Below are 27,590 nucleotides of genomic sequence, written 5' to 3'. Positions count from 1 at the left end.
TACGATATCCGTACCTGCTGCACAGCAGCCCAGGCACGATAATGGTTGCGGTTCTAGGAGGGCCCTTGCGGGGTTGGCCACATTCTTGGCTCTCACAATCTCACTCGGTCCTCTGCAACGCCGCAACAAAAACCCGAGAATTCATTAACTACTAACCAAATAGCATAATTAAGGTAAAATAAAATAAAAAAAGATACATAAAAAGAAGGGAGGCCCCAACTGGAGACCATCAATACATGCTCAGCCCGTATTCCCGGTCATAGCATTCCAGCCACTCCTTCAGCGCAGTAGAAAATACACCTAGGGCGTCGTTAACTTCCGGAAAATGCCTCTGTTTTTTGCCACCAAAGATATCAAAAGAATGCACAGTGTTCTTCATTAGATATCCGAATATCTTGTTTTGCGAGGTGGGCACACCACATGTGGGAATATCATGGGATATAACGTTTTGGGGAGCCCATTTTTCGCTCGATAGTACAGAGAGGGAGGTCCATGGGTCGTATTTACCCCCTAAATAGGTTAGTCACGGTTAATGATTCATATATATACTAATATTGACGGTTTTTGTTTACCAGTAAAGAATGTGTTAGAAGGGCGCATGTTCCAGCCTTCAAACTCTTCATTCACCTTTTCTACTTGTGGCTTCTTCGGAAGGAACCCTGAGGAGACTCCAGTCGGGAAGTAGCGGTAGCAAAGATCTTGCCCGTACTTCTGACTTAGATATCTTGATACGATTTGATTTGGGCCCAGGTTGACGGATTGGATGAAGCCTGTCGCAAATCCTTGTTAGAGTCCTACGGTAATGGAGTGAGCTTGATAGATGGGGTACGTACCCCATTCACTACAAATTATCCAAGCCCAAGAGATACTTGCTGAGTCCGTTCGTGCAGCGTCAAACCTATCGCAATCGATGGTCCCGTCGTTGCCAGTACCATGATACCCTTCACAGTTCTGGCCCAGGTATTTGTTGACCTGCGTTTCTTGTAAGTACATTTTCCTAGGAAATTCACTGTTTTGCTCAATCAGGCATTATTCTTACCATCCCAATAAACTTCGGCCACTGGGCCCAGCGGTCGATTACCCATTGGACGCCTTTTTCCTTCGCCCAGCCCTGAGCTCCAGCCGTCACATTAGTTTCCGGATCTGTCTCCAGATAGTCGCAAAAGTTTCTCAATCCCCATTCTATCCGCCCATTTCGTCAGCAAAAATCTCCCATTTCCATCCATACCAGAGTCACAAACCATTGCCACAACAGCATTCCATCCCCCATGCCTGCCAATTATATAGCACCAGTGACAACGCATACCCAAAGCCTCCATTCCCCACGCCCTCCGAGCCCTTCCCCAAAAACTTCCTCTTCAGCTCTGCTGCTGTTGCCGGAAGCCGTAACTGCTTATCGATCTGCTGAACCGCAGCACGCATATCTCTCGTGCAGTTTCCAAAGCCAAATTCAATAATTCCTCGCGCGATCTGTTCAAAATAGACTGACATGTCGATGCGTGCTTGGACAGGCGCCGAGGAGGCATATGCCGCGAGGAAGGTGGTAGGATATTTGGCGCGGGCAAACGCCGCCCGTGTGCCTGAGTAGCTGCCGCCAAAGATAACCCAGGGGGTGTGGTCCGGGGTCAGAGGGACAAGGGGCCAGTTTGGACGCTCGAAGGTGCGGGCGAATACCTGGCCATGCATTATATATGGTTAGTGGAGTCAATATCATACAACGTAGAGGGAGGTGTACCGGAAGGTCAGCGAGTGCTTGGGCGGTAGTTAGGTACTGCATTTGCTCTGGTGTGGTGGTGTTGGTGATATTGTAGGGCGTGGATCGGCCATAATACCTGTAAGGAAGTACAGATACTTAGACAATATTGACTATGTACAGAACCCTAAGGAATACCAAGGAGAAGTTACCTATGTTCCCACAAGATCACCATGGCATTAAACTCGCGGGCCAGATCTCTAGTGGGGGTCATATTACCCCTGAGATAATATTCAACAGCAAATAAAGAATTTGACTCGCCCCCGTCAACCACTACATGAACAACCTATTAGCTGAGCCCAATGGGAGAGGAGTATTTCTATCCAGGGAGCAGACAAAACACCGGGCCTCCAGGCTTGTAGAACTCTTCCAATACCCAGTACCTATTGTTGAAAGTAGCAGTATTATTTCCAAAGTGATCCAAAGGGAGCTGATTTCTATGAGTTAGATCATCCACTTAGTATCAATGACAACACAGAGAACACTCACGGTCACAGTCTGGGGGTCTATAAATGCTTCATTTTGTGGGGATAAATTGCCGGCGCCGTTGTCCATCACTGTAGTTGCCTCATCAAGCTCGCGGCGGTGAAGCATTGGCCATGGGTGAAGGAGAGCTTGCGCAGATTGCAGGAGCGCAAGCCCGATTAACGGGAGATGCTTGTAAAGTACGTACATTGAGGTCTACCCAGAAAGTGTTCCAGGATTCAGTATTAAATGGGGACGTTGGATCTAAGGATGTTGTTTGAGTGAATTGGGATGGGGTCTAGCAGTTATTTAACAATCCCGTATCGTTTAACACATATGGGATAGACGGCACTATATCCTAATCCATTCTATAGACCTACATGTACTGCTAGTACTTCATGGTACGGTATATAAGGGATTGGATATCCTTACCTGTACACATGTACTCATCGAGCACTAGGGTGCGTCCAATCGTGTGATGGGATGATAGCATATACCTTAGGTGTACCCGCGAATCGTCTGATCATGACATTGGCTATATGAAGGCACTGATAATAAGTCTAACATAGAAAACCCACAATACCGCCGCACTGCTGGAGCCCACCAATAGAGCATACGGGAGATATATCTAGAGGGATGTGGTTTTTATTCTACATTAAATCCAAGGTCACTGTACCAAGCAGTTGGGACAGAGTGTATGATCTTACTGATCTAGCCTCTTTGATAGCTAGTCCTGAGTATTCTGGTTGGGCGAAAGCTTAAAGCCCCGCGCGGGTCCCTGCATCTCAGATAACCTTCAGTGGTGAGTGTAGCTAGGTGTAACACTAAATGTGCTTTTAACAGCCCCAGTTGTACCTACGTATGAGAGAAGCAGCGTTCCCGGTAAACCTTATTTGAGGAATGTATCCGACGACTACATGCCCTCATTGAAATCATGTAGATTCAATTAAGATCTCTCCCCCGTAGTTTGATCTTTCTAAGAGACTCTGTTTTAGATATACGTTATAGTGTAGGTAGTTGGTGGCCTACTTTATATTTAGCTACTCTTCTATTGAGCTGGAGACTGTGGGCCCTCAGCTTCTTTGGTAATACACATGCAAGAATAGATACTGATGGATTTCCAATAGAGTGGCTTTTAATTGCATGGGGTAGTAGGGGACAGCCTAGCAAGAACTGCGTTGTAGTCCTCCGGTCGTTACTAGATACCTAGAACTAAATCTGTAGCAACCAGCCAATTTGGGGTCTGGGAGTTCTGGATTGTCAAGTTTACCGGGCATTAAAGAAAATTAAACGTAGAGATAGAATTTTAAGTCAGTACGCGGTAGAGTATATAACGTAGACAGAGCTGGAGGTGGGGAAACTATTCAGATAAATTATAAAGTAGGACGTAGAGATCGCTACTCCCTTGTCTTTGAGCTTGAAGACTTTGCCGGATATTGATGTCTTTAAAAACTGATATATATATCCAGGCGGCACAAGGCTACTATGGTAGTAGCGATGTTAGTATTTAGATGTCTGTATTTATATCAGCTTAATTCTTGTATGCGAGTGTGCTTCTGTGACTGAATTGAGATCCTGCGCATGCCATGGAACTGTGCTTATACATACATACCACCTACATATTTACTTTGCCGCTTTGACGTAAGTTATCGCTGGTGAAGGAAGCGAATTTGTTCTTTCTAGGCTTAGTCGCCACTGTATTTGATTGTTTGACTTGAATATGCTTTTTCAATGAGGCCATGGTAAGGCTTAGGAATCGGATGATTGAAGGATCGGTTGAAATTGAGGATCATGGTTGTTAACTAATTATGGACTCGCGCGGCGCAAAACTTGCTTCAATTATCATTGGTTTGTTCTCGACCGCTTAATGAGAATTCTATCACAAGACAGGTCGAGCCAACCATATGCCCGCTTCGCTCTACTGGTAGCCAAAAAATGACTTTTTGTTGGTTGTTGGCTTCTGATTTGTGTTTATCCATCACATTTTTCAGTCGATGAAGCGAGGCTAGAAGTTCTCTTTATCTTGCACAACAAATCCTGTGTCTTGCCTGTTTGATACTGTGGGCCGATCGCAGCAATGCAATTGGGATGGCATCCCGCTAGCTCCCCGCAAACCTTTGAGCTCGACATCTGCTAGGAAAGAACAATAGAGCACTGAAGTAAATAGACTATCTGGTAACTAGTTTGATATATACGGGTTACACGCGATGTAACTACCGGTGCCGGAATTGGCCTGAATTATGTAGAGTATACATAAAGTACATAAGCGTCTATGTATCTAACGCGTTTATTGCTTTGATTCAGGCAACCCATATTGTCCAGTATCGTTCAAGTGGGAAAATCTGCACGACCATGCACATTTCAGGTGCGCCCCATGGGGTTTACATATGTATAATATATCAATGTGCCTCTGCAAACACACTTCTATTTTTCTGTGATACCGAACACATCGCTGGCAATTCCAGGCGTTCAGGCCGCCATTTTATATATCATCATTGGTGTCTTCGCGACACAGAGGAGAAAATATTAAGAACAGCTAACATCTCTCCTACCAAGTAGCTGATGGAGTTTCACCAGAACTAGAAACCCCTAGCTTCATCAGCAAAAGCCCGGTACACAAACGCACTATTCTAGGTCTCGTGTGCTTTATCTTGCGCCACCCACGTGCACATCCCTCGAAGATGCCGTTAACTACTGAGCAGCTCACGTCAACCCTCAGCGAGGCCTTGTTTCATTATCGTGAGGTCCTCAACCTCAGAGAAAAAGAGAGAGACGAGGTTCTTCCTTTGAATGGAAAGTTACCCGCGACGGAGGACGACGATGCTTTGCAGGCAGAGTATCGTTACCAGTTAGAGGCCATGGATCGCTTTCTCGGCTCCGTGGACGATATGGTCGCTGCCATCAATAGACCCAACGAGTTGTCTTTGGTAAAGTACCAGGCGCAAAATCATCCCACGTGGCTCGAGCCATTTATTTATCAGAAGGATGAGTCCTTCGTAAATCCATTCACAGGCCTAATTGTCGAAGCCCCTTCGTCCAATGCTGTCTGCTCAAGACCAGGTCCCTCAACTAAAGAAGGGCCCTTGCAAGAGATACCAGCTAGCTTTTGGGAGAACTACGTAAGCTGAAAATGTTCATATATCGTAAAGTTATTGGAGCTGAATTAAGTACTACTAGGATCCGAGCTGCAATCCTTCTCTAGACGAAGACTCGGCTTGCCTCGCACAAAAAGCAAGCACGGTTCCTTCGCGTTTGAAAGATGATCAAAAATATCGATCTAAATCGTGTGACCTGGAAATTGGCGCAGATGGTCGTATGGATCCTTATGAGGCATCGATGAGATCTAGATCTATCAACGTAAGCTTTTTTACTTCTCCCAAAAATTCAAAGGAGGGTCTTTGTCCAAAAACTTAATTGTGCTAGGGAAATTACTTTCGTCCGCTCCAAGTTCACATCCCAAGCTCTGGGTTCGGGGATATAAGGCGAGAAAACGATGTTAGTCTCCCAGGTACCTGGGTCAATAGCTGGTCCAATTCGACGGACGAAGAGTTCGACGAATGTTTCCCAAAGGCACCGGTGCCTGGGTCTTCTAGTATTTCACGCACTACTTCGAAGATCTTGGGTGTAGGCCCCTGGAAGGCATGGGCGCCTCGCATGCACTCCTTCGCTGCCATTCAGTTGGAAGAAATGCAGGCAAAGAAAGCTGGTGCCAAGGCTAAAGATAGACAAAATGACATATCGAAAAAGCCGGCTGAACAATGGACAACAGCCCCCGAGACGCAAGGAATTGTAGATGAGGTTGAGAAGGCTGTCCGCTTCTCATTCCCAACTACACAATCAATTGAAATCGGAGGTAAGAACCAATTTCTCCCGGCATTTATAATCTATTTTAGATGGGATAATAATATTTGGGGTACCTATCTGAATTAATAGAAGATGGGTTTCAAGTGTTCAACGAACCTGCCGCTGAACCCCGGGTCACTCGTAATGAGCCCACTATGTCAAAAAAACATTCAATATCTTCCTCATCCTCAATAGAGACATCAAGCTCCGGAGTTTCTTCAACAGCGGAAGCAGATTGGTGGGCAGATAATGAAAGGCGAACCCCGAACTTCGAGCTTTTTGAAAGCTTCTCTGGTGAAGAGGAAACGGAACCTGCCCCACATCATATAAGTGAACCTGAGAATCCTCACCCAACAAGAAATGACTCTGCCTCAACTCAGGTGGCGGATAATCCCTTAGAAGAGCCTATTGAATCGAATAGTCAAGAATTCGAAATTCCCGAACATTCCTCTCAATATGGTTCTCATGACCAAGCCGCCGCGGATGAAGCCCTGGCAGAGAGACTGGCAGACTTTCAGGCTGATTTCCAAAGACCATCCGATCTGTTTGATGAAGAATATCGAGAATCAGACTCCTCTGCTTTCATGCGTGAGCAGTATCAACAAGATAGGGAGTTGGCAGAAATGCTCTCTGCAGGCTTAGACCCAGATATGGATCGCGAAACTCTGGAGTTGATAAAAAGACTTTCAGGAGATTCACCTCAAGACTTCCACTCGTTTCTTGATCAAGAAGCTGAGAATGAAGCCCTGATCGCTGAGCTTTCTGATTCACATGTACTACAAGATTGGGAATTGGCTAAGCGGCTGGCCGAAGACACGCCACAAGATATGAAAGAGCATCTAAGACAGCTTCAAGAACAGGAGGAGTACGCACGCCTTGCACAGGAGGCCTGGGATGAAGATGTCAGGGCAAGAGAAAGAGAAGAACTTGCCGTATTAGCTGAGATAGCTAGGTTAGAAGAGCTAGAAATACTGGAGCAATTGCGGAGAGAGCGCATGGCAGACTGTACTGCATGCTCGGAAGAGGGCGAAAAAGAAGAAATGGCAATGTTGTCTTGTAGCCATGGGTACTGCACGGGTTGCATAAGAGGTAAGATACTTCAACTATTATAAACTTGTTTATTTTCGAGATTCGGCATCTCTAACAATTGTGGGGAAATAGTTGCTTTTGAAGGCGCATTGAGGGAGAAGAAACCGTTTAGATGCTGCGACCAGGTCCCCATAGATTCTATCGCGGCACACTTCACTCAAAACTTCGTCAGAGATTATAACGATCTCATGCTTGAGCTTACTACTCCGAACGCTCTCTATTGCTCGGCGAGGAACTGTTCAAAATTCATTCCCCCCACCAGCATACGAGCCGATACTGGCACATGCCGCGCTTGTAATAGTAATACGTGTAGATATTGTCGGTCTCCTGCGCATATCGGTATCTGTCCCGCGGATGAGGACTCAACTGCAGTTCTTGGCTTGGCGAAAGAGAAGGGATGGAAACCCTGCCCCGGTTGTCAGAACATGATTGAAAGAGTTGATGGTTGTTTGCATATGACATGCACCAGGTGCCCTAACCGTACAGAATTTTGCTATAACTGTGGAAAGCTATATAGTATCTGCCCTGCCACCTGTAGCAGATGAAACTGGTTAAAATATTGTAGATACTTGTACGTAGTAGGAAGTAGTTAATGTATATAATCTTTATTTTGTCAAATTTTGGCTAGATATATTTATCAAATTTTGTCGTTTAGCAGCCATAAATATAGCTTCTGTGTATCACGTTTATACTATATCACACTTATACATGTACATGCATCCAATTTATTTGCCCAACTAAAGCCTTGAAGCCAAATATTGATCTGACAGTTGATGACGCTAGCCTAATTAAGAGATAGTATATTATTACTTAATAATTTACATGCATGTTACGAGCGCATATGACAACGTGGCCGAGTGGTTAAGGCGACAGACTCGAATTTCCAGTTCTTGTTATCTGTTGGGTTCGCCCGCATAGGTTCAAATCCTGTCGTTGTCGATATCAACTTTTTTTTGCTTCAGACTCTTTGCCGTCCTAAGGCATAGGAATAAAAAGGAAGTGGACTCCTTCCCACTCCGTTCGGTGCGTAGGAATATATTTCCGCTATCAGACTCTCATATTGCCACCTCGAAGGCCTCTGTTGGTTTTTCGTCTGAAACACCAGCTCAAATCTCATAAACTACGAGAAACCGTAGGAAATGCGATCACCTCTAGAAACCAATTCAAGTAACTTTAACGGACTTTGTGGCTTACTAGCCTCGAACTCAGGCTATTTCTTTATTCATACACTTTTGTCTCATGATATTCGTGGTTGGCAGCAAGTTTGTTCTTGAGTGCGAGATTCGCGGGTTGAACTTGCTCGGCCTTTTGCAGCTTAGATAAAGGTTCAATTATTACGGGCTCTGGGCCTTGAATTATCGAAACACGCAGCTCAGTCACAAAGCCATAAGCAAAGCCATAAGAACAGAGTCCTCACAGAAAATCGACCGCTCTGCGGTCTATAGCCTGAGACTTTTTCTTCTGGTCGAGGTATTCCGTGACAGTGCTATGACAATCACGGATCACTGCCTAAAAATTGATTTCTGTTAACTACAGCCCCAAAATGATCGTGGAACATGATGCATGTGATAACTCGCCTTGACTTTCCATATGATGGTAAGGAGGTCGCAAGCTTTGTGGATGGACTCGATGTTCTCTGGAAATGGTCGTAATTCACCCGATCTTAGGTAGAACATATTGTGACCGACACATGACATGTAAAGAACTTGGGTGAAGCGGCCTATATTCAACGTTAGGCACTTAAAGCTATAAAGATTTTGATGTAGTAACTTACCCTCGTGTAGGACGCCAACCACAACTAACTTTTTGACAGTTTCGGGGTCATAATTGACAATCTTCTTAAGGTTATTGAGGATGGCACGGCACCCAGCCAGTAACTTGGTAAGGTCTTTGTCTCTCTTTCCTTCATTAGATGTTTTGGAGTCCGAACTCGAAGATACTTCAACTACAGCGTATTCGAGGTGGCGACTGTGATATTGCCACCTTGTCTGCACAATCCCATCGTAACGCACATAGGGAGATATGAAAGGGTCAGGGTCGCTGGTATGTGCTGCCAGTATGATCTCTTTGCTATTTGGGTGATTAGCCAGAGGATCCGTGATCGAGATGAAGACATCGTTTACCGCTGCATAAATAATCCAAGATGAGCAAGACGAAGGATACAGGCGTCCATCACATGTGCGTACAAGCTGTCCCATACTCCTTCTTTCAAACCACGGTAATCCAATAAGTTTGAGGTCTGTGTAAGTAAAAAGAGACTGCGATAATTAATCAATAAGCATGAATACACGACTTTGTGTAAGATCTAGACTCGTCTGCTGGGCCATGATAATCACGTACGTGTGCTCCATCACGTTATCAATCCAGCGCTTGTCTGAGTACTCAGGTGTGCTCTTATCCCACCCGCTCTCGGTTGAATAAGCAGTTTCTATACAGTCATCCGTGGTAGCGCACTATTGGAATTAGCATCTAGGACCGCACTTGGATGCCTTAGAGAGTGGTGTTACTTTTGTATAGCTTGTGATATGATCGGCGAGCGAACAAGGGAGTTGAGGTATTGGTGGGGATTCATCAACTATTTGTTTCCACTGATCATCATCAAACAAATCTCTAAAGTCTTTGTCGTGGGCATCAATTATTGATAACGATGGAAGGTTCAGCTGGTCAATATCTGAGAATTCTTTTGCATAGTCCCGTGCTATATCTTCCAAAAATACGCCGCCTACAAGTGGGAATTTACTGTCCATGCTCTGATTGGTCTCAAACTCGGGTGTCAACGTCACTGATTCGGATGCGATACTATCATCTTCATTCTAATGAATACAGCATTTATTTTGTTAGAGTCACATAATATTTCATGAGATAATTGTGGAACTACATTTTGCTCCCCTTCTATTTCAACCTCTTTCGAACCAAGAGTCGATCCAATAGGCTTAAATCCAGCATGTGGCTGGGGAAACGAGTTCAACGTGCCGACGTTCCCGCGGACAACAGTGCCGATGGTCCCATTATTTTGATGAATCACCACCTGTGGTTTGGAAACGCGTTTCTGACGTCGTCCAGTTAGGCGGTTTTTATCCCAACAGCGGGAACGAGCCTTGTCCGATATACGACCCTAGTAGAAATAATGAGTTAATTGAATCAATACCCTCCCCCACTGAAGTAACAGACACCAAGTAGGTAATCTGAGGTTCAGTGGGACCACTGGAACGCGGAGCAGACACCCAGTAGGTAATCTGTGGTCCAGTGGTCCACCGGGACGCGGAGCAGACACCCAGTAGGTAATCTGTGGCCCGGTGGGAGCCGACGGCAAAGCAGATACCCAGTAGGTAATCTGTGGCCCGGTTGCGTCAAGTAAGGGCATTGGTTTTCCTATGAAATCGATTAAAAAGTTGGAAGACTTGAAGTGACTTACCCCCCGACTATATTTAGTCAGTAGCAACTTGGCTTTTGATAGTATGGTCACATCCTTTGTGTTGGCGACGATGTGGTTGAGAGAAGCGAGATAGTGATCCACGACTTTGTTGAAGTTGAAAGGGGTTTTGTGCTTACGTGAGCTTTGGTACTCCTCGCCTAAAAACGTCACCAGATCCCAATCGATGGGGACTTGTGAAAGAAAGTCCTCATCAATTATGACTAAAGGATGTGTCAGTAGAGCTCAAGTGGAGTATTTGCGATGGTGATTACCCGGCATCGTGGTTTTGGTGTTGAGTTTGACGTGGAAGGAGGATGCGGAGGAATGGGGAGGATCTTGGGTGCATGCGCTAGTTGTATGATCTGGCAAAAGAGGGGGGCTGGTATGTGCGCCAAGACGGTGCGCCCAAGACGTGTGCGTGCCAAGATTATGACTGCTCCGCCAAGAGCGGATTATTGCCAAGACCTCGACAATAAGAACCTACTTGACTGTGGCAACGGGTAAAAAAATAAGCCTCCAATTACGATTTGCTGGCGGAGGAGGCTTATATAAGCGTTTTGCACCCAAAAAGGGTCACTTTAGCATTACCTTGGTGTAAGCCTCCAAATCGGGTAATGCTCTGTCCCACATAAGGCATATATACGCCTTTACCTGCCCAAAAGCCTGATTTTAAGGCAAATCTTAGGTTACGTAATCATAATTAGTGGCAAAATAGGCATTATTTCGTGATATGTCTTAAACAGCGCTTATTTGAGCTCAACGCTGATTGGCTAGGAAGTATTATAGGTAGGTAATCCTGATATAGGGCTTATCTAAGCCGGGAAACTGTGGATGACTAAGCCTGTAGCTGAGCCGGGTAACTCCCTAATCTATGTAGAGGCATCCGAATCATAACTCATCTTTCCCTCCTAACCTCGTACAACCTTCCGCGCGTGATTTTGGTACGTTTCCTTCTACCTAGTACGTAATACATGTAGATACTAATCTTCGTTTTAGCCCTTTAGCCCACGATACCCTTGTTTTACTTTTACCCTTAATTAACCCTGTCGCGTCGCACGGGGCTTGACGCTTTGCACTCAGCAGTGCAACTAGCCAGCGGTGGGGTCCTACCCCCCACCAATGGGGGCGGGCATCGTGGGGCGCTTCATGGGTTCCTGTCGTTCACGGTCCTTTGGGCCCTGAACGTTCCCGACGCGTCAGGTTTGTGGTGTCAGCTTCGAGTCGACAGATAAGCGTTGTGAGCCTCTTACATGGGGACCGGGGTACTGGCTGCTTTCCTGGCGTTAGGGGATCCCTCCTGTATATCATTCTCCCAATTTTGGTGTTTACTAACCCCCGATACTGTGCCGCTTCACCCCTTTTAGATCGTTGCCTAGTCATCGGACCTGCCTTCGTACGCTTCGTACGAACGTGGCGGCATCGTCGAGAGATTAAATTTGTGGATGGAGCGGGCATCGCTTTCAGGCCAAACATGTGGAAGTTTGGTGCCTGCTCCGCGATCTAGATTAGGATCCGCGCACATAGCTGTAGTACGTCTTTTTGGGATATAGGGCTGTATTGCGCGATAATTAGGCATGTAATCTACGTACAATTAGACTCCAGGCACCGATTAGGAGGTGCATATGTATCTAGATACCCAAGCGCTCAGGTAAAAGTCGTGTTTTGGCTGTACTGCGCATCAAAACGGTGATATTACGTGAAATCGTATCGCGCGTATCGCCACTAAAGTAGGGTTAGGGTTCAAAAATATCGTTTCTTGGCGATAGGGCTCAAAAAATCGAAAAAACGACATTTCGGCTTATAATTGGGCCCGTACACTAGATTAGGGGGTATCACGACAGAATATTGCTTTTTAATCACATTTTATTGCTTTTTCCTAGACTAGGGTCGTAACGTCATGAATCGTAACAAAATCAACGCCTTTTGAGACATCAGGGGCATCAGGGGCACCAGGGGTAATTATATCGTGCATCTTGGTGGGTATTAGGGTGTGGATTCCGAGCTCAAACAGCACCACGTGGGGCTTTTTTGCCTCGAGCTCTAGTATTCCTTCCAGGCGCAGGGGCAGGTGCAAGGGTTGCGGCTTGAGCAACACCAGGCGAAATCGTCGTGGTGGTGGTGGTGGTGGTGGTGGTGGTGGTAGGCGTGGTAGGCGCAATACTAGGCGCAACCGCCCTAGGAGGTGTAATTGGTACAGCAGGCGGAATTGGTGCAGCAGGCGTAGCTGGTGCAGCAGGCACATCTTGTGCAGGGGTAGGCGCACGAGGAGTCTGCGCAATACCGGGAGTTGGCGCAATATTAGAAGTACGGGGAGCCTGCGCACGTGCAGGGGTTTCTTCGTGCGCCACTTCTGACCGCACCTCCTCTCCCCAATCGTCGTCGTTGCCCGCCAAATCTACCAAAACTTGGCCTGTATCCTCGGGTTGAGGTGCACCTCCGGAATCGTCATCGGGAAGCATAAAGAAGCGCGTGTCGTCATCAATATCGTCAAAGTCCTCGTCCCTGCCGTGCCTGACCTTTTTGCGCTTGGTTTTGGGTGGTTTGACGTGATAATGCGACAAATCAATGCCCTCCCACGCCGCCGATGCACCCAATCGGTCCCAGAATCGATTCAACGCCGTCCTATTGTAATCTGCAGAATAGGGTTTGTGGATATGCATCTTGGTAAACGTGCACATGTTGACGTAGATTACTGCACGGATTAGCGATTGACTGATCGCCCAAAGGGGGGGGTATTACCCTTCATCATGAATTGCACTCTTTTGGATGACTTTGCGATATCGACAAGGGGCTCCACCCAGTAGAATATCGACATCAGATTCTCGATATTGTAGGCTTTGGCGTAGTAGTCTCTGATTGCGTCGAGATTACGTGCAGATCGGAATAATACACCCTCCTGGGTAAGAGTCTGCTGCACGTGCTCAAAAAAACGTTCAATCGTCTGATGCTTAATCTGGTGGATACCGTTTTGGGTACGATTGCGTACTAGATTGAATATGGCGGTGTCCTTGACGAAATCGGCACCAAAAGCCGTTGAGATTAGAGAATCGATGTCATCGATCACGAATTGCCTCAGATACGTACGCCTTGCAAGGCTCTTCAGCACCCCAAAGAGGTAATCATTCGCAGGGCTGAGCTCTTCCTGATTGGCGCCTCGCTTGAATTTGGAAGAGCTCAACAAGGCCTTCTTTACCTCCGACAGAAGCCCGGTGCATTGGCTAGGGCGCTCACCGGCCAGCAAGCCGCTGAAGAAGCAGTACGCCATCTGCACATCCTCCACCTCCCAACGGCATCGATTTTTATATGTCTGGTGGCGTCACGTCAGTCAGTCAGTCAGTATCAGCGCACCTACCACCTATCACGGGGGCTATAGGCAATAGACTGTGGTGCCAAGGAATACAACCTAGGTAGTGACGTAGACGTGAACGTAGACGTAAAGGTATGCTTTGACTATGGACTATGGGGTGGCTCTGCCTGGTATGATAAACCGGTTGGAGCCCTATGACGTAGTGCGGACAAAGAATAGTATTCGTGGAATAAATACAGAGGTTGCGTAAGGAAGAAAGAGAAGAAGGAAAACAGACAAAAGTACGAGACAACGCCCCCTTATATATCCATCCATAATCCAACGATGACTAATACCTTCACGTAACAGAAACCCAAAGAACATAACAGAAATCCCCATTACAAATCCTAATTCCACTGCACAATACCTCCTTCCCTCATCCCAGTTCATCACCTAGCCGAAATACGTAGCTGCCGTTACAGACCACGCCCCCCTCTAAGGCCTACCTCCTGGTAGGCTTAGGCTTCTCTGGATAACGCTCATGGAATCGTCTAATAATTTCAGGTGAATGTTCAAGGTCCGATAGCGGTTGCCAGGAGGCTTCGTCATATCCCATATATCGTACCAAATATTCAAATCTTCCTCTTCGTTTCCTCGAATCCAAAATATCTTCGACTTCCCATTCTTCCTCCCCTTCGATTTCAACCGGAGGTGGTGGTAATCGTTGTTGTCCTGGTAAAGGATCATTCGCTTCAGGTGACAATAACGAAACATGAAATACTGGATGAATTTTCATCGACCGGGGAAGTTCCAACTCGTAAGCATAGGGATTAACGATTCGTTTAACGCTATAAGGTCCAATACGTTTCCAGTCGAATTTCTTAGAGGGTCGCTTTGTTAGAATATGACGGGTCGATAGAAAAACCTTATCTCCTAAATAATATCGAGGAGCTGGAGTTCGATTCCTATTGGCTGATTCTTCTTGTATCCTTTGCGCCCGGAACATTTCTTCTCTTAGGAAGTCCACCACATCCTTCATTTCCCTTGCAATACGGTTCGCTTGATCCTCCGCCGTCGTTCGACCATGTTCCAAAGGCCCAAATGTTATCCTAGGATTCCTTCCCGAATTAGCATAAAAGGGGGAAACTTTTGTTGTTTCGGAAACGTGGTTGTTGGTTGCAAATTCAGCCATCGGTAGCCATCGGACCCAGTCGTCTTGTTGATAGGAAACATAGCTTCGGAGGTATTGTTCCATTATGGCATTGATTCTTTCTGTCTGTCCATCTGTTTGGGGGTGGAATGCAGTAGAGAACTTTGGCGAGATTTCCAGTCGATCACAAAGGGACCTCCAAAATTCCGCAACGAACTGTGTTCCTCGATCGGATACCATAGTGTCGGGTAATCCATGTAGTTTCCAGACATTATCAATATATAGCTTTGCTACTTCTCGTGAATCCGCCTCCTTTGTCGTTGGTATCAGATGCCGCATTTTGGTTAGTCTATCTACCACGACCAAAATCGCATTATACCCATCACTCTCAGGAAGATCAGTCACAAAATCCATCGAGACGTCTGTCCAGGGCCCATCGGGGATTGGCATGGGGCGAAGTACTCCATAAGGTGCATTGTGTGATGCCTTGCTACGGATGCACACATTGCAATTCCTGATATACTGATCGACGAACTTCCGCATCTGTGGCCAGTAATATTCTCGACTTAGGAGCTCCAGAGTCTTCGCTCTACCCGGATGTCCTGCAGATGGTTTGTCATGGTGTTCTTTTAAAAGCCTTAGTCGAAGGTCATCGTCGTCTGGTACATATAGCATGCCTCGATAAAGTAGCCGACCGTTGTTATCTTCTGTACATTCGGCGAGTGAAATCTTATTCGAGTGACGAACGCCGTTCCGGAGCATAGCGAGGATCTTATTTGGGAAACTATCCACTTGGTAAGCTTTTGAAAATAACTCCTCTACAGTGGACGCTCCTTCAGCGGATTCATTTGACAAAGAACCCGCGAACAAACTTAGCTTAGTATCCAAATTTTTTCGCTTCAGAATCACTTGACTCTGATGCGTCAACCGTTCATCCCCCTCTTTAGGTAGGTCACCTGACCTCCTAGTCAATGCATCTGGTTTTGTTCCTTGTTTTCCTGGTCGAAATTGTATAACGAAATCAAAGCGTGAAAGAAATTCAGACCAACGGGCTTGTCGACGATTTAACAATTTTGTTGTCATAAAATATTCAAGATTCCGATGGTCGCTAAGAACTTCAATTGGAAATTGAGCTCCCTCCAGGTGATGTCGCCATTCTTCGAAACATCGTATAATTGCTAAAAGTTCTTTGTCGTAGATTTCGTAGTTGCATTCTGCAGGAGAATGTTTCTTGGAAAAGAAAGCAACTGGATGTAGGATTCCTTCGTTGTCACGTTGAGATAGGATTCCTGCTGAAACATAGTCGGATGCATCGGTTTCTATCACAATTTTTCGATCCGGATTAAAATGAGCTAGGATTGGCGCCGTTGTAAACATTTTTTTTAAAGTTTGAAATGCTTCCTCCCTTTCATCCGTCCAATCAAATTTAACATTCTTCTTCGTTAAGGCTGTAAGTGGAGCAACAATTTTCGAATATCCTAAAATAAATCGCCGATAGAAATTTGCAAATCCTAGAAATACTTGAACATCACGAAGATTTGTCGGTGTAGTCCATTCCAAAACATCAATAACCTTCTTTGGGTCCATTCTATTTCCATTCGGAGTAAGAATTAAACCGAGATATTTCGTTTCCTGAACCATAAATTCACATTTTTCAGGTTTAAGGTGAACATGATTCTCATCAAGTACCTTTAGAACCCTTTGAATGTGTTCTTTATGTTCTGGTAGAGTTTCGGAATAGATAAGGATATCATCTAAGTATGCCGTTACAAATTGGTCGAGATAGGGACGTAAAATATCATTGATCCAATGTTGAAATGTTGCAGGGGCATTAGCTAATCCAAATGGCATTACTGTATATTCGAAATGTCCGTATCGAGTTCGAAATGCCGTTTTCCATTCATCTCCCTCCGCTATCCTGATTTGATTATATCCCCAACGTAAATCCAATTTCGTATAGTATTTTGCTCTTGACAACTTAGCTAGGGTTTCCTTTAACAATGGTAACGGATATCGATTTTTGATTGTGATCGCATTTAGGCCTCGATAGTCAACACAAAGTCGAAGAGTTCCATCGTTTTTCTTTACGAACAATATAGGTGCTCCCGCTGGTGATTCACTGGCCCGAATGAATCCTTTAGGTAAATTTTCATCAAGATATTCCCGTAGTGCTTTCAACTCAATTTGAGACAATCCATATATAGGTCCATATGGTGGTCGTTTACCTTCTTCCAGTACTATCTCGATGTCGTGGGATGGTCGATGTGGTGGGAGAATCGAAGCGTCGTATTCTTTGAACATATGGAGACGATGGTGAAACTCTTTCGGTACTAATTGTTCAATGTTGACCGTAGATTTTTCGGTTGCTGAAATAATGACCGTATGGTGTTCCGGTAAGGGAATCGAGATACCATGAACAATGACTACAGTTCCATTGAGTGAACAGTATTGACAACAGCTTCGAGAGTCAAAAACAAGTAGATTTTCTTTTGGTCGAATCGTAACATCATGTCGTCGCATCCAAGGTATCCCCATCACAATCGGATAATGTCCTAACTTCGTTACAAAACATGGCGCAACTTCCCGATGACCATGAATGTCTAGCGAGACATCGACAATGTGGGTAATTTTTCCTGACTTAATAGGCCTTCCATCTATAACGTCTACATGGCGGGGTATTTTGAGGGGGGACATTGTAAGATTGTTGTGGCGTGCAAAAGATTCATCAATAAAAGCATATCCTGATGCTCCGGTATCAATAAGGGCGTAGGTAGGTATGAAAGAATTTTTATTCTGTGAAATCGAACAAGTTACTACAAGTTGATTTCCATCCATTTCCTCCTCTGATACCGAAAAACCAGAAATACACATCCTAGAAAAATCCTTAAATGGTCCCTGGGCTAAGCCACTTAGTGCAGGGACAAATCTTTTGCCGACTCGTTATCGCTTCCGCCATTTTCTTCCACCGTCAACGCTGCTCCTCTCATAACAGGCCTCCTTGGTTGGTTTCCCGTTGCCCTCGCTTGGGGGCAATCCCTAACCATATGTCCAACACCTCCGCAATAGAAACATCGGCCCTCAACTAAGCGGGCGTTTCTTTCGGCAGGCGTAGGGCGACGACGTCCTCCAGACAGATCCATGGGTACATCACCTCCAGGACGGAACGAGGGGTGATTCTCAGTGGCAGGTGGGTTGGCAGCAGGGGCAGCAGGACGGGGAACAGGAACAGGATTTGTTGGTGGGGGACGCGGAGCCGGGGTCGCAGTAGTAGTCCAAGGTTTTTTACTACCTCGCTTAGCTTCCGCTGCGCGTCGTCGGTTATCCAACCGTTGCAAGAGTGTTGCACAACCATCTACCGTTGCAGGAGTCTCATGGTGTATCATCGATTCGTCCAGTTCCCCATTAATTCCTTCCATCAAAGCCTCAATCCGAGAGACTTCATCCATACCCGACTCAGCAGCATACCGTTGAAATTCAGCGAAATAATCGGCAAAGGTTCGAGTGCGTTGTCTGATGTTTCGAAGATTCCTTCTAGCTGTACGCATTCGATCGGGGTCTCCAAAAGCTGTATCCAGAATCTCATAAAATCGTGTCATAGAGGGTAAGGCAATACCTTCTTCTCCCATGTACTGTAAGAACTGATTGGCAGCAGCGCCTTCCAATCTGCTGAACGCGTATGATAGTTTAGACTGTAGTGTGGGATAGCGATCGATGTTTCCTAGTAGCTTAATTTTCATTTGTTGTTTAAATAAGTGTAACCTTTCTCGATCACGATCCCCTCTGAACACGTCGGGGTCTGGGAGTTTCTCCGACCGATAGGTGGTACCTGTAACTGGGGGTGCTGGGGGTACAGGTGGAGCATTGTTTCCAATAGGTTCTTCGTCAGGGGCCACAACCTCAACAGCAGTTCGTTGAGCTCGGGCAGCAGTAAGATCTCGTTCAAACATCCTTCTTGCCCTCTCAGCTTCCGCTTCTACCTCCTGTAAATCCGTTGCGTATTGGATAAGACCATTTTGACACTGTTGAAGGAGCGCATAAGCTTCAGCTCCGACAACGTGATCGACCTGTGGATGCGCTTCAAAAAATCTTTGGAGATTATCATTGAGTTGTTGATAATCGACATGGACATGTTCCGACATTGTAGACTATGGTGTTGTATTGGTTGGCGATAGAGGACGCAACCTACGTATCACGGGGGCTATAGGCAATAGACTGTGGTGCCAAGGAATACAACCTAGGTAGTGACGTAGACGTGAACGTAGACGTAAAGGTATGCTTTGACTATGGACTATGGGGTGGCTCTGCCTGGTATGATAAACCGGTTGGAGCCCTATGACGTAGTGCGGACAAAGAATAGTATTCGTGGAATAAATACAGAGGTTGCGTAAGGAAGAAAGAGAAGAAGGAAAACAGACAAAAGTACGAGACAACGCCCCCTTATATATCCATCCATAATCCAACGATGACTAATACCTTCACGTAACAGAAACCCAAAGAACATAACAGAAATCCCCATTACAAATCCTAATTCCACTGCACAATACCTCCTTCCCTCATCCCAGTTCATCACCTAGCCGAAATACGTAGCTGCCGTTACACCACCCCCTGCACCGTACTCACGTTGATCTCGAAGATACGCACTTCCTTCTCAGCGCTGGCGTCCGAATCTGCCATATCTGGCATACTGACGAAGATTGGCGATGGTCTGGTAGGTTAGCGATGGTCTGGTAGAGTAGCGATGGTTTAGTAGACTGGCGAGGTGTGGTGTGATATCTTCGTGGAGGTTGACGATGGTTGAGGACTATCTTAAGACCGCGCTAGCCGTATTAGGCAGGTGCACGGGCCATATGAGGCTCAATGAGGCGGAAGTAGGGTGTGGTGACGTCAACATACCAGCATCAACCTCCACGAAGATATCACACCACACCTCGCCAGTCTACTAAACCATCGCTACTCTACCAGACCATCGCTAACCTACCAGACCATCGCCAATCTTCGTCAGTATGCCAGATAGGGGCCTTGATCTCGATCGATTCCTAGCATTACCTGGTAGGGCTATACACGCGTTAGGCAAGCGCAAACGTGACGGGGAGCGCCTTTGCACCCCAGATGCCGATAAGGACGACGAAGACGAGCCTCCTGCTGAGCACGAGCATCAATCTGAGCATCAATCTAAGGCAGATTTAGAGCCCGATTCTGAGCCTGATAATGACGAATATCCGGTGGTATCTGATGACGAAGGACGCCCTGATATCTTGGAAGGAAACACCGTTTGGACCGAGCAATTGGCAGAGCAAAACGCCGATATAGAGGAGGCAGAAGCACCCGTTTTGCAGGAGGCGGAGGAGGCGGAGGCACCCGGAGATGCAGAAACGGTGCCTGAACCGACGATTGCTTGGAAACCTCCTACTTCAAAGCACCCAATGAGCCCGTTTCTTTTTGCTTTTGCTGTTTGGTGTGATAGGGTTAATATTAGTCGCCCAGATTACGCTGCTTTGCTCGAGGTAATACACCTAGCACGTGACAACCCGGATGTTTGGAAACACCTCCCAAATACGCTCGACACCCTCCAAAACCATTACCAGGCACAGATACCCGCACCGCCAATCTACGAGTGCAAGATCGATCTCAGATTAGATAAGATGCCAACGGGTCAATCAGGGGCTGGTAAAGCCTATTTTTTTGACCCAATCGAGCTGACACAGACGATATTACGCTCTAAGATGAGGCAGCACATGCATTTTGGTATGGCGCAATTGGTGGAGGAGGCGTCAGAATTGTGGCACGGAGAGGCTTGGGCGGAGTCTATTCGCACGTGCAGTGGTGTATTTGCTCGATATCCTGACGGTCTTACACCCTCCTAAATTGCACCCAATTCTAAGCAAATCAAGACTGACTAATCAACAGGCTCTCCCATATTTCCTTCTGATTTTGTCACGTATCGAGAGTCCAATATGCTGCATGCTGGGCGTGTACGATGCATTTACCAAGACATGCGTACCGCACCTACCGCCGGTGCACCTACCGCCGGTGCACCTACCACCGGTGCGCCTACCACACCCAATATCGTCGTATATTTAGAGCCCGTCATGGGATACGTCGATTTGGCTGACGATATCAAGCCTTTGGTGACGCACCCACCACCCCACCCTGGAGAGTGCTTCCTAATCGAGGACATCAGGTTGATATCAGCCAATCAGATATTCGCTAGATTAGGTGAAAACGTCACATTTGATCGCGATTTCCGTGACGACAGAGACCTCGCTGAAGAGGCTGAATTGCTCGGCAGTCAAGAGGCTGCTAGAGAGGGTGCTAGGTTAGCACGTCAGGCAGCACGTCAAAACGCTGGTATGCGGGTGAATCAAGCCCAGGCACCAAATCAACGCCAGGCACCAAATCACGGTATGCCCCCACCTCCGCCTCCAAACCAAGCCTTCAACCCTACCGCATTAATCAATATACGCAGGGTAATCAACCTATCAAAACGCTCGATTAGGGCAGTACGTCTTACCCACCCAGTCAGGGCAGAGCTCGAAATCAAGGCGTACGGTAGGCAGGTGCTTGAACGTGATTTTGTATCACGTGCAGGGCAACGGCCAATCAGATGCATGCCCCAGATGACGTTTATCGACGGTTTTGGCTTATATCGCAATATGTACAGATCGCTGACAGGTGGGTGTATGGCGTATACCCCCCCCTTTGTGATTTACCGTACTGACTGATGCGCATCAGGGGTATATATGATACCGTCTAACCTACCAATCAGAGAGCGTACCAGGCTCGTTAATGTCTTTCCCCTGACGCTTGGACCACACGGTAGCGATTTGCGCGACGTTTTAGGGTGCCTGGAAACGCCCTCCAAAAAGCTCGAATCCGGGGTAATAATGCAGATTCCGTATGGCGAATCGGAGGCGCTAGTGGAGGCGTTTGTGTCGTCATTTGCGCTAGGGTATCTAGGTGATATGCCTCAGCAAAACGAATGCGCTGGCTTCCTGCGCCAAAACGCTGCTTTCGGGTGCAGAAGCTGCCTAATACCATCAAAAGAATACGGCAATTTGGACTACGATATCACCAAAAGAGGCAGATATCACCACGTGACGCTAGATATTAGGACTAAAGTGTCAGATATGCCGCCTACTAGGCGCAAAGCGCATCTCCGAGCGCTGGGTATCAACGAGCTGCCCTCCCCTGTTTTGACGTCATTAGCTCCCGCAATTGACGTGTGTAGGAGCTTTCCGCCTGACCCCCCCCATGCCGAGATGTCCGGAATAGGGCGTTTACTTCAGGATCTTTTGATCGACAATCTCCTGTTGCCCAATCAACGTGAGGCATACGCCTCCGTCTTCCGGAAGCAAGCCCTACCACCAGGCTGGTGCAGGGTGCAAAACCCCCTACGTCATCGCAATTCCTGGGATTTGAGCGAGCAAAGCAGGGCTTGTGTCATAACGGCGATGGTTTTGCGTACCTGGCTGACAAATCAACGCCTCCAACCTGCCCTATTACGTGCTATCAGAGCAGAGTATGATGCAGAATTGAGTCCTGATTTGCGCCTAAAAGAGTGCGATATCGTGACTAGGGTCTATAGCCAGTTAGCATCGAGCTACACCCTGATTACCAAGCACTGCTTGAGCGCTGATAACGTGCAGAATATGAGCTCTTCAACGCTAATTTGCCGATCTCTGTCTCTTAGGCTGATCAATTGCGCGATTAGCGCAGGTACGCGGGGCAGAGGTGGTGTGGCATCACGTGCCTCCTCCTCAGGTGCCTCTCCAGCACCCATCAACGAAGACGACGATATCTCTGAGCCTGGGAGCCAATTAGGGGGTGCTCAGCCACCAAAGGCGTCAGCTAACGTGCTCGGGGGGTGGCTGAATCGACCAAATATCCACGTTGCAGTGCATTATCACGATTACTGCAGGCAATACGCCACTATCTGGAATACCAACGTCCTAATCGGAGAGCAATATCACCGTCTTTTCAAACGTCAGGTGACACACACCAACCACAAAGACGTTGAATTGCATCTTCTCCGCCACGACGGTAGGAAAAAGACCGTTAGATTTGTCCTAGAAGGCGCTTTCGAGGAGTCAAATCCGGAGATATCACGTGCCTTTGCTGATCTCAAGAAGGTGTGCCCTACCCTAATCGAATATCTGCTACCAGTGTCTTCACACCAATATCTAGAGGAAGCAGAAACAGGGGTAGAATCAGCACCAAATCACGTCAATCCCAGGGTTTTGGGTCGAGTTCCCGCCAATTACGTCAGAAACACCGCCCTTTTACCTACCAAATCACGTGCTTCTGGCGTCTTTGACGATATTCTCCGATTAGCGTACAAAAGGGACTATTTGCGCCCAAATATCGTCGATTTGGGTGCTAAACCGTATGCTTACTACCAGCGATTCACCTTTGTCGATCCTACAGAGCAGAAACGTATAGGGTTTACCAAAGGCACATATATTACCCTAAGAGCACCAAATCAGGGCGATACACCTCCACTGGTAGGCCAAATCGAGTATATCTTCACCCACAAATTGCACCAAATCGAGCGCCTATTCGTACACGTGCAGATATATGACGACACCGGAAAATTAGACCCAATATCATCGATTCCGGTGCTCAAATCAACCAATCGGAGAGCAGTATACGGGCTACCCGCTGTATCGTCAAAACGCCTCTATATTCTGCCTTTTGACCCGTCAGAATCGTCTTTAGATAGGCGCTTTTGGTGGTGCAATTGGGACGTTAGGTTCTGCTGATTTATGCTAAAAGGGGTGCACTAAGGAGGGTGTGGTGCGCAATAGGGGTGCACTAAGGAGGGGTGTGGTGCGCAATAGGGGTGCACTAAGGAGGGGTGTGGTGCGCAATCAATAGGGGGTTGGGGTGCACTAAAAAAAGCACTGTACTGTACGATTAGTAATTGCTTAGTAATAATATAAATACGTGCTCTAATATAATACATATCCACCAATAATCATGCCGAGGTATTGATCGTTATTTAATAGAGAGGTATATATGAAATTAAATCTTAAATAACGCTTATTTTTGTAAAATCTTATTTACCCGTAAGGCTAAGATAACGTATATTAATGTAAAAGAATACTTCACGATTAAAGATTATATAGTCATTATTTTCAAAGATACCTTATATTGAAATAAGCGATCATACACCGCGTAAGCCTTTTGTGAACTAATGCTTAATCGCTGGAGTTCGTCGTTAGAGACTTGAAATTAGAATAAGCAATATACTACCCAAAACGGTGATATTTGCCTTATTTGAGCCTACCCTAATGATTATTTTTTTACTGCTTCCCGCAGTCAAGTATCCCCGTAGCAACCGACCCGGGATCTAACTCTGGCTTGGCAAGGCCGATTGATACGACCCAAAGCTCTCGTTTCTCGGAGTCTCATTGGGACTGCAGCAAACTGGATTTCTTGAGCTCATTGTTTAAAAATTTAGCTCAATCTTCCAAGCTCCCGAACAGGTCTACTAATAATACTTTGCAATCTGGAACGACCAGCTGCAGGGAATCAAAGAAATAAGTGACTACCGTCTAAGGAAACCAGTTTTTAAAAGCACCATCTTCTATACAACTTGCGCCTGTATAGCTAATGCTCTAGCTTTGTACTTCTACAACCTCATGATATCCTCACGGACACCATTGTTTCAACTCGCCCCTCTGGATCTGGTTCAGTCCCATCAACTACACGGGTTCCCCGGGGCTTGAACAGACCGGGCTAACGTGTGGAGCAAACAATGCCTCAAGTGCATCTATAAACATGCCCCACTTCAATATTCGGCCTTTTATAAATCCTAGAATCCACCATACTATATGTACTCCACTGACCACGTTCACAGCAATCACTGCGAATACCCAGTCCGAGTATTTTCTTCTATCACCAAAAAACCGCCAGTCCATGTCTTTGTTGGGGCCATGTATGACTTGGTTGCCAACCTTGGTCCAGAAATAGCAATAAAATACTGTGAAAAATGAAAGAAGCAAGCTCTCTATCGTCATCCGTTTCTGGTCCCATGCTGATAAGGTTTCAAAGACTGAGTTCAGAAGAAACAATTCAGCAAGCGCAACGGCTGAATTAAAGCTATTGAGGATCAACTCTAGCCTAACGACTGGATGGTCTGATGGAAGTATAAGAACGAAATATAGCAGTGTGCTTGCTAGCGGGAGGACCATGACAACAGTATAAAAAGTGTGGAAGAAGAATCGATTCGAGTCACTTTCGCTACTCGGAAAACTGGTGATACGGAAAAGATGGCCGTTTAATACCTCTTGGAACGTGAGTGGCATATCGGCCGAATTTGAACTATGACGACAGCCCATATGCGCATACGGGAGACGAGATTGGTCTTTCGAGATTGTATAAAGGTACATCCAGTACTATGAGTTTGAGCCATGCGCCAGTGAGATAAGATCATAAGGTAAAGGGCTCGGTCGAACTTACTGAAGTCAGCCATAGATAGATACACTGTCCTATCCATGCAAGGTCCATCAGCCGGAATGCAATTATCTTGCCACGGCCGGCGAGAACCTCAAACACGAGATATACAGACAGAAATAACGTCATGGTGAAAGCTAGGAATAAACGAACGAAGAAAAGATGTCTGCTGGACAAAAAGCTCCATGGTGATTCAACGACTCTCAAGAAGAGATCTGAATCTGTAGGTGGGATGTGATCTACCACCTGGCCGAGCAGTGGGGTGCTGTCATTCATTACTCTCAAACAGCTATCCAAACGGTGGTAGGATAATATACATGTATGGTCGCTTTGATGCTTGGAAGGAAGAATATAGGTCTCACAATAAAGCCACATATATTTCTAGATGTTTTTCCCCCTTCTCACGCTATATCTGGATACTGCGCTGCATATCGGGTATGCTCTAGCTACATGTATCTTATTAACGTTAATGCAAACTATAGAAATTCTAGAATACTGCGAAGCATTCTTATACGTACATGCAATTTATGCACTTATGTCTCTCAATTGCCTGCATCATAATAAATCACTCGCCCGAAAAGCTGCCTCGGTTGGTCGTTTTGATTGATTGATTTCATCATTAGGAGCTCAGTTCGTCGTTTCAAATGTGAGTGCATTCAACCATAGATAAATCTCAACCACTAATAAAAAGCATCTAATAATACATCATGCCTCCGAAATCGATATTACCGGGCTTGACTGATAACTCCGAGCCTTTGCCGTTCGACCCTTCAGCAGATCAATCACCCCTCTGTGTCCTTTCAACATCGCAAAGTGCAACAAACTCTTGCCATCTGCATGATTTATGTCGATAGTAGCTCCATAATCCAGGAACTTTTGAACAGCAACCTCATTACCACGCGTCACAGCGAAATGAAGTGGCGTCTGTCCGTAGCTAGTCTTAGCGGTGACATCAGCCCCCCTATCGAGCAGCAGCTGTACCACTGGGTCGTGTCCATGGCCCACGGCTTGATGAAGTGCGGAGTGACCTTGGGTGGTTTGAACAGAAACGTCGGCACCGCTTTGTAGCAAGAGCTCCACCACTCCTTCATGCCCGCGAATAGCAGCTAGGTGCAACGCGGTCTGGCCGTCGCTCGTCTGGCAGGTAATGTCGGCACCATTCTTCAGAAGAACTTTGACTGTTGATTCATCGGCGTGTGCTGCGGCCCGGTGTAATGCTGTATGACCATCACAGTCCATCGAGGTGATATCGGCGCCGTTTTCTAATAATATTGTTATGATAGCGTCGTATCCATGAATTGCCGCCGTGTGGAGTGCTGTTTGCTGATTTTTATCGAGTAGATCAACATCAGCACCGCTATCTAATAGTGCTTCAATGGCCTTCTCGAGCCCATGCCGTACTGCCCAGTGCAGCACCGTCTTCCCATCAACCTCTCCAGCAATGGATATATCGGCATTTTGTTCAAGTAGAAAGAGAATCATCGCCTCGGACCCGTAGCGGCACGCCCAATAAAGAGGACTTTGCCCCCTTCGATCCTGGGCATCGATGGAAGCACCTCTATCCAAGAGTACTGCAGCCACTGAGGGGTTCCCATATTGGGCCGTGACATGAAGAGGTGTTCCGCCAGTATACATGTTGTCTTGAGCTGTATCAGGGTCTGCACCAGCCTCGAGAAGTAGCTTTGCAATGTCGGCGTGGCCGTATTTTGCAGCCCAGTGGAGCGGTGTGTCTCCGTGAACATCCTTCCCCGTGACGTCGACACTTCGGTCCAGCAGAAGTTTGACGACACCCTTGCTACCATTCTTGACGGCTCGGTGGAGGACTTTACCAGGGCTATTGTAGACCTGGTCTTGAAAATTGATGTTTGCACCTCTTTCTAGAGCAAGGCAAGCGAGACTTTCATTGCCATGATCTACCGCCCAAGTGAGTGCAGTGACACAATTGTTTTCCTGGATGGCTCTCTCGTTGAGGAGCGGGGTAAGGGCAAGAGCATGGCGTCGATTCGTTCGAAGGAGGGAGTTGAGATCCTTGACACTAAGTCTTTGTGCAAGAAGTTTGAGGATTTCGTTTGTGATGCCGAGGGAAGTCATTTTGCTATTGAAGACAGATGGTTTGCGAGTTTGAATTTGTGAA

General features: G+C 46.5%; 8 protein-coding genes across 8 annotated transcripts; 2 read left to right on the top strand and 6 right to left on the bottom strand.

Moving 5' to 3' along the window:
• Nucleotides 1-229: 229 nt before the first annotated feature.
• On the bottom strand, nt 230-2,428 carry H6S33_000403 (uncharacterized protein; the record flags this gene model as incomplete). Its single annotated transcript, XM_044831777.1, has 9 exons — nt 230-510; nt 573-770; nt 834-972; nt 1,040-1,182; nt 1,242-1,674; nt 1,736-1,832; nt 1,906-2,026; nt 2,090-2,183; nt 2,243-2,428. 9 exons carry the CDS (start codon nt 2,426-2,428, stop codon nt 230-232), a joined length of 1,692 nt encoding a protein of 563 aa, XP_044699962.1.
• A 2,471-nt stretch (nt 2,429-4,899) lies between these two features.
• Nucleotides 4,900-7,695, top strand: H6S33_000402 (uncharacterized protein; the record flags this gene model as incomplete). The annotated part of the gene is made up of 5 exons (XM_044831776.1): nt 4,900-5,337; nt 5,396-5,575; nt 5,642-6,071; nt 6,152-7,150; nt 7,223-7,695. 5 exons carry the CDS (start codon nt 4,900-4,902, stop codon nt 7,693-7,695), a joined length of 2,520 nt encoding a protein of 839 aa, XP_044699961.1.
• An 868-nt stretch (nt 7,696-8,563) lies between these two features.
• On the bottom strand, nt 8,564-10,844 carry H6S33_000401 (uncharacterized protein; the record flags this gene model as incomplete). The annotated part of the gene is made up of 9 exons (XM_044831775.1): nt 8,564-8,659; nt 8,728-8,870; nt 8,925-9,220; nt 9,274-9,408; nt 9,491-9,603; nt 9,658-9,963; nt 10,029-10,265; nt 10,566-10,786; nt 10,838-10,844. The coding sequence occupies 9 exons, from the start codon at nt 10,842-10,844 to the stop codon at nt 8,564-8,566; spliced, it is 1,554 nt and encodes a 517-aa protein (XP_044699960.1).
• A 1,724-nt stretch (nt 10,845-12,568) lies between these two features.
• Nucleotides 12,569-13,830, bottom strand: H6S33_000400 (uncharacterized protein; the record flags this gene model as incomplete). Its single annotated transcript, XM_044831774.1, has 2 exons — nt 12,569-13,257; nt 13,305-13,830. 2 exons carry the CDS (start codon nt 13,828-13,830, stop codon nt 12,569-12,571), a joined length of 1,215 nt encoding a protein of 404 aa, XP_044699959.1.
• Nucleotides 13,831-14,353: 523 nt separating this feature from the next.
• Nucleotides 14,354-17,836, bottom strand: H6S33_000399 (uncharacterized protein; the record flags this gene model as incomplete). Its single annotated transcript, XM_044831771.1, has 1 exon — nt 14,354-17,836. The coding sequence occupies one exon, from the start codon at nt 17,834-17,836 to the stop codon at nt 14,354-14,356; it is 3,483 nt and encodes a 1,160-aa protein (XP_044699958.1).
• A 74-nt stretch (nt 17,837-17,910) lies between these two features.
• On the bottom strand, nt 17,911-19,140 carry H6S33_000398 (uncharacterized protein; the record flags this gene model as incomplete). The annotated part of the gene is made up of 1 exon (XM_044831770.1): nt 17,911-19,140. One exon carries the CDS (start codon nt 19,138-19,140, stop codon nt 17,911-17,913), a length of 1,230 nt encoding a protein of 409 aa, XP_044699957.1.
• Nucleotides 19,141-20,004: 864 nt separating this feature from the next.
• Nucleotides 20,005-23,760, top strand: H6S33_000397 (uncharacterized protein; the record flags this gene model as incomplete). The annotated part of the gene is made up of 3 exons (XM_044831769.1): nt 20,005-20,848; nt 20,909-21,550; nt 21,734-23,760. 3 exons carry the CDS (start codon nt 20,005-20,007, stop codon nt 23,758-23,760), a joined length of 3,513 nt encoding a protein of 1,170 aa, XP_044699956.1.
• A 2,401-nt stretch (nt 23,761-26,161) lies between these two features.
• Nucleotides 26,162-27,547, bottom strand: H6S33_000396 (uncharacterized protein; the record flags this gene model as incomplete). The annotated part of the gene is made up of 1 exon (XM_044831768.1): nt 26,162-27,547. The coding sequence occupies one exon, from the start codon at nt 27,545-27,547 to the stop codon at nt 26,162-26,164; it is 1,386 nt and encodes a 461-aa protein (XP_044699955.1).
• Between the last annotated feature and the right edge of the window lie 43 nt (nt 27,548-27,590).

The sequence above is a fragment of the Morchella sextelata genome (assembly GCF_020137385.1).
Source record: "Morchella sextelata strain SCLS chromosome Unknown scls_1, whole genome shotgun sequence".
Lineage (NCBI taxonomy): Eukaryota > Fungi > Ascomycota > Pezizomycetes > Pezizales > Morchellaceae > Morchella > Morchella sextelata.
The sequence above is the reverse complement of the archived record's forward strand: the minus strand, read 5'-3'. Positions and strand labels throughout refer to the sequence as shown.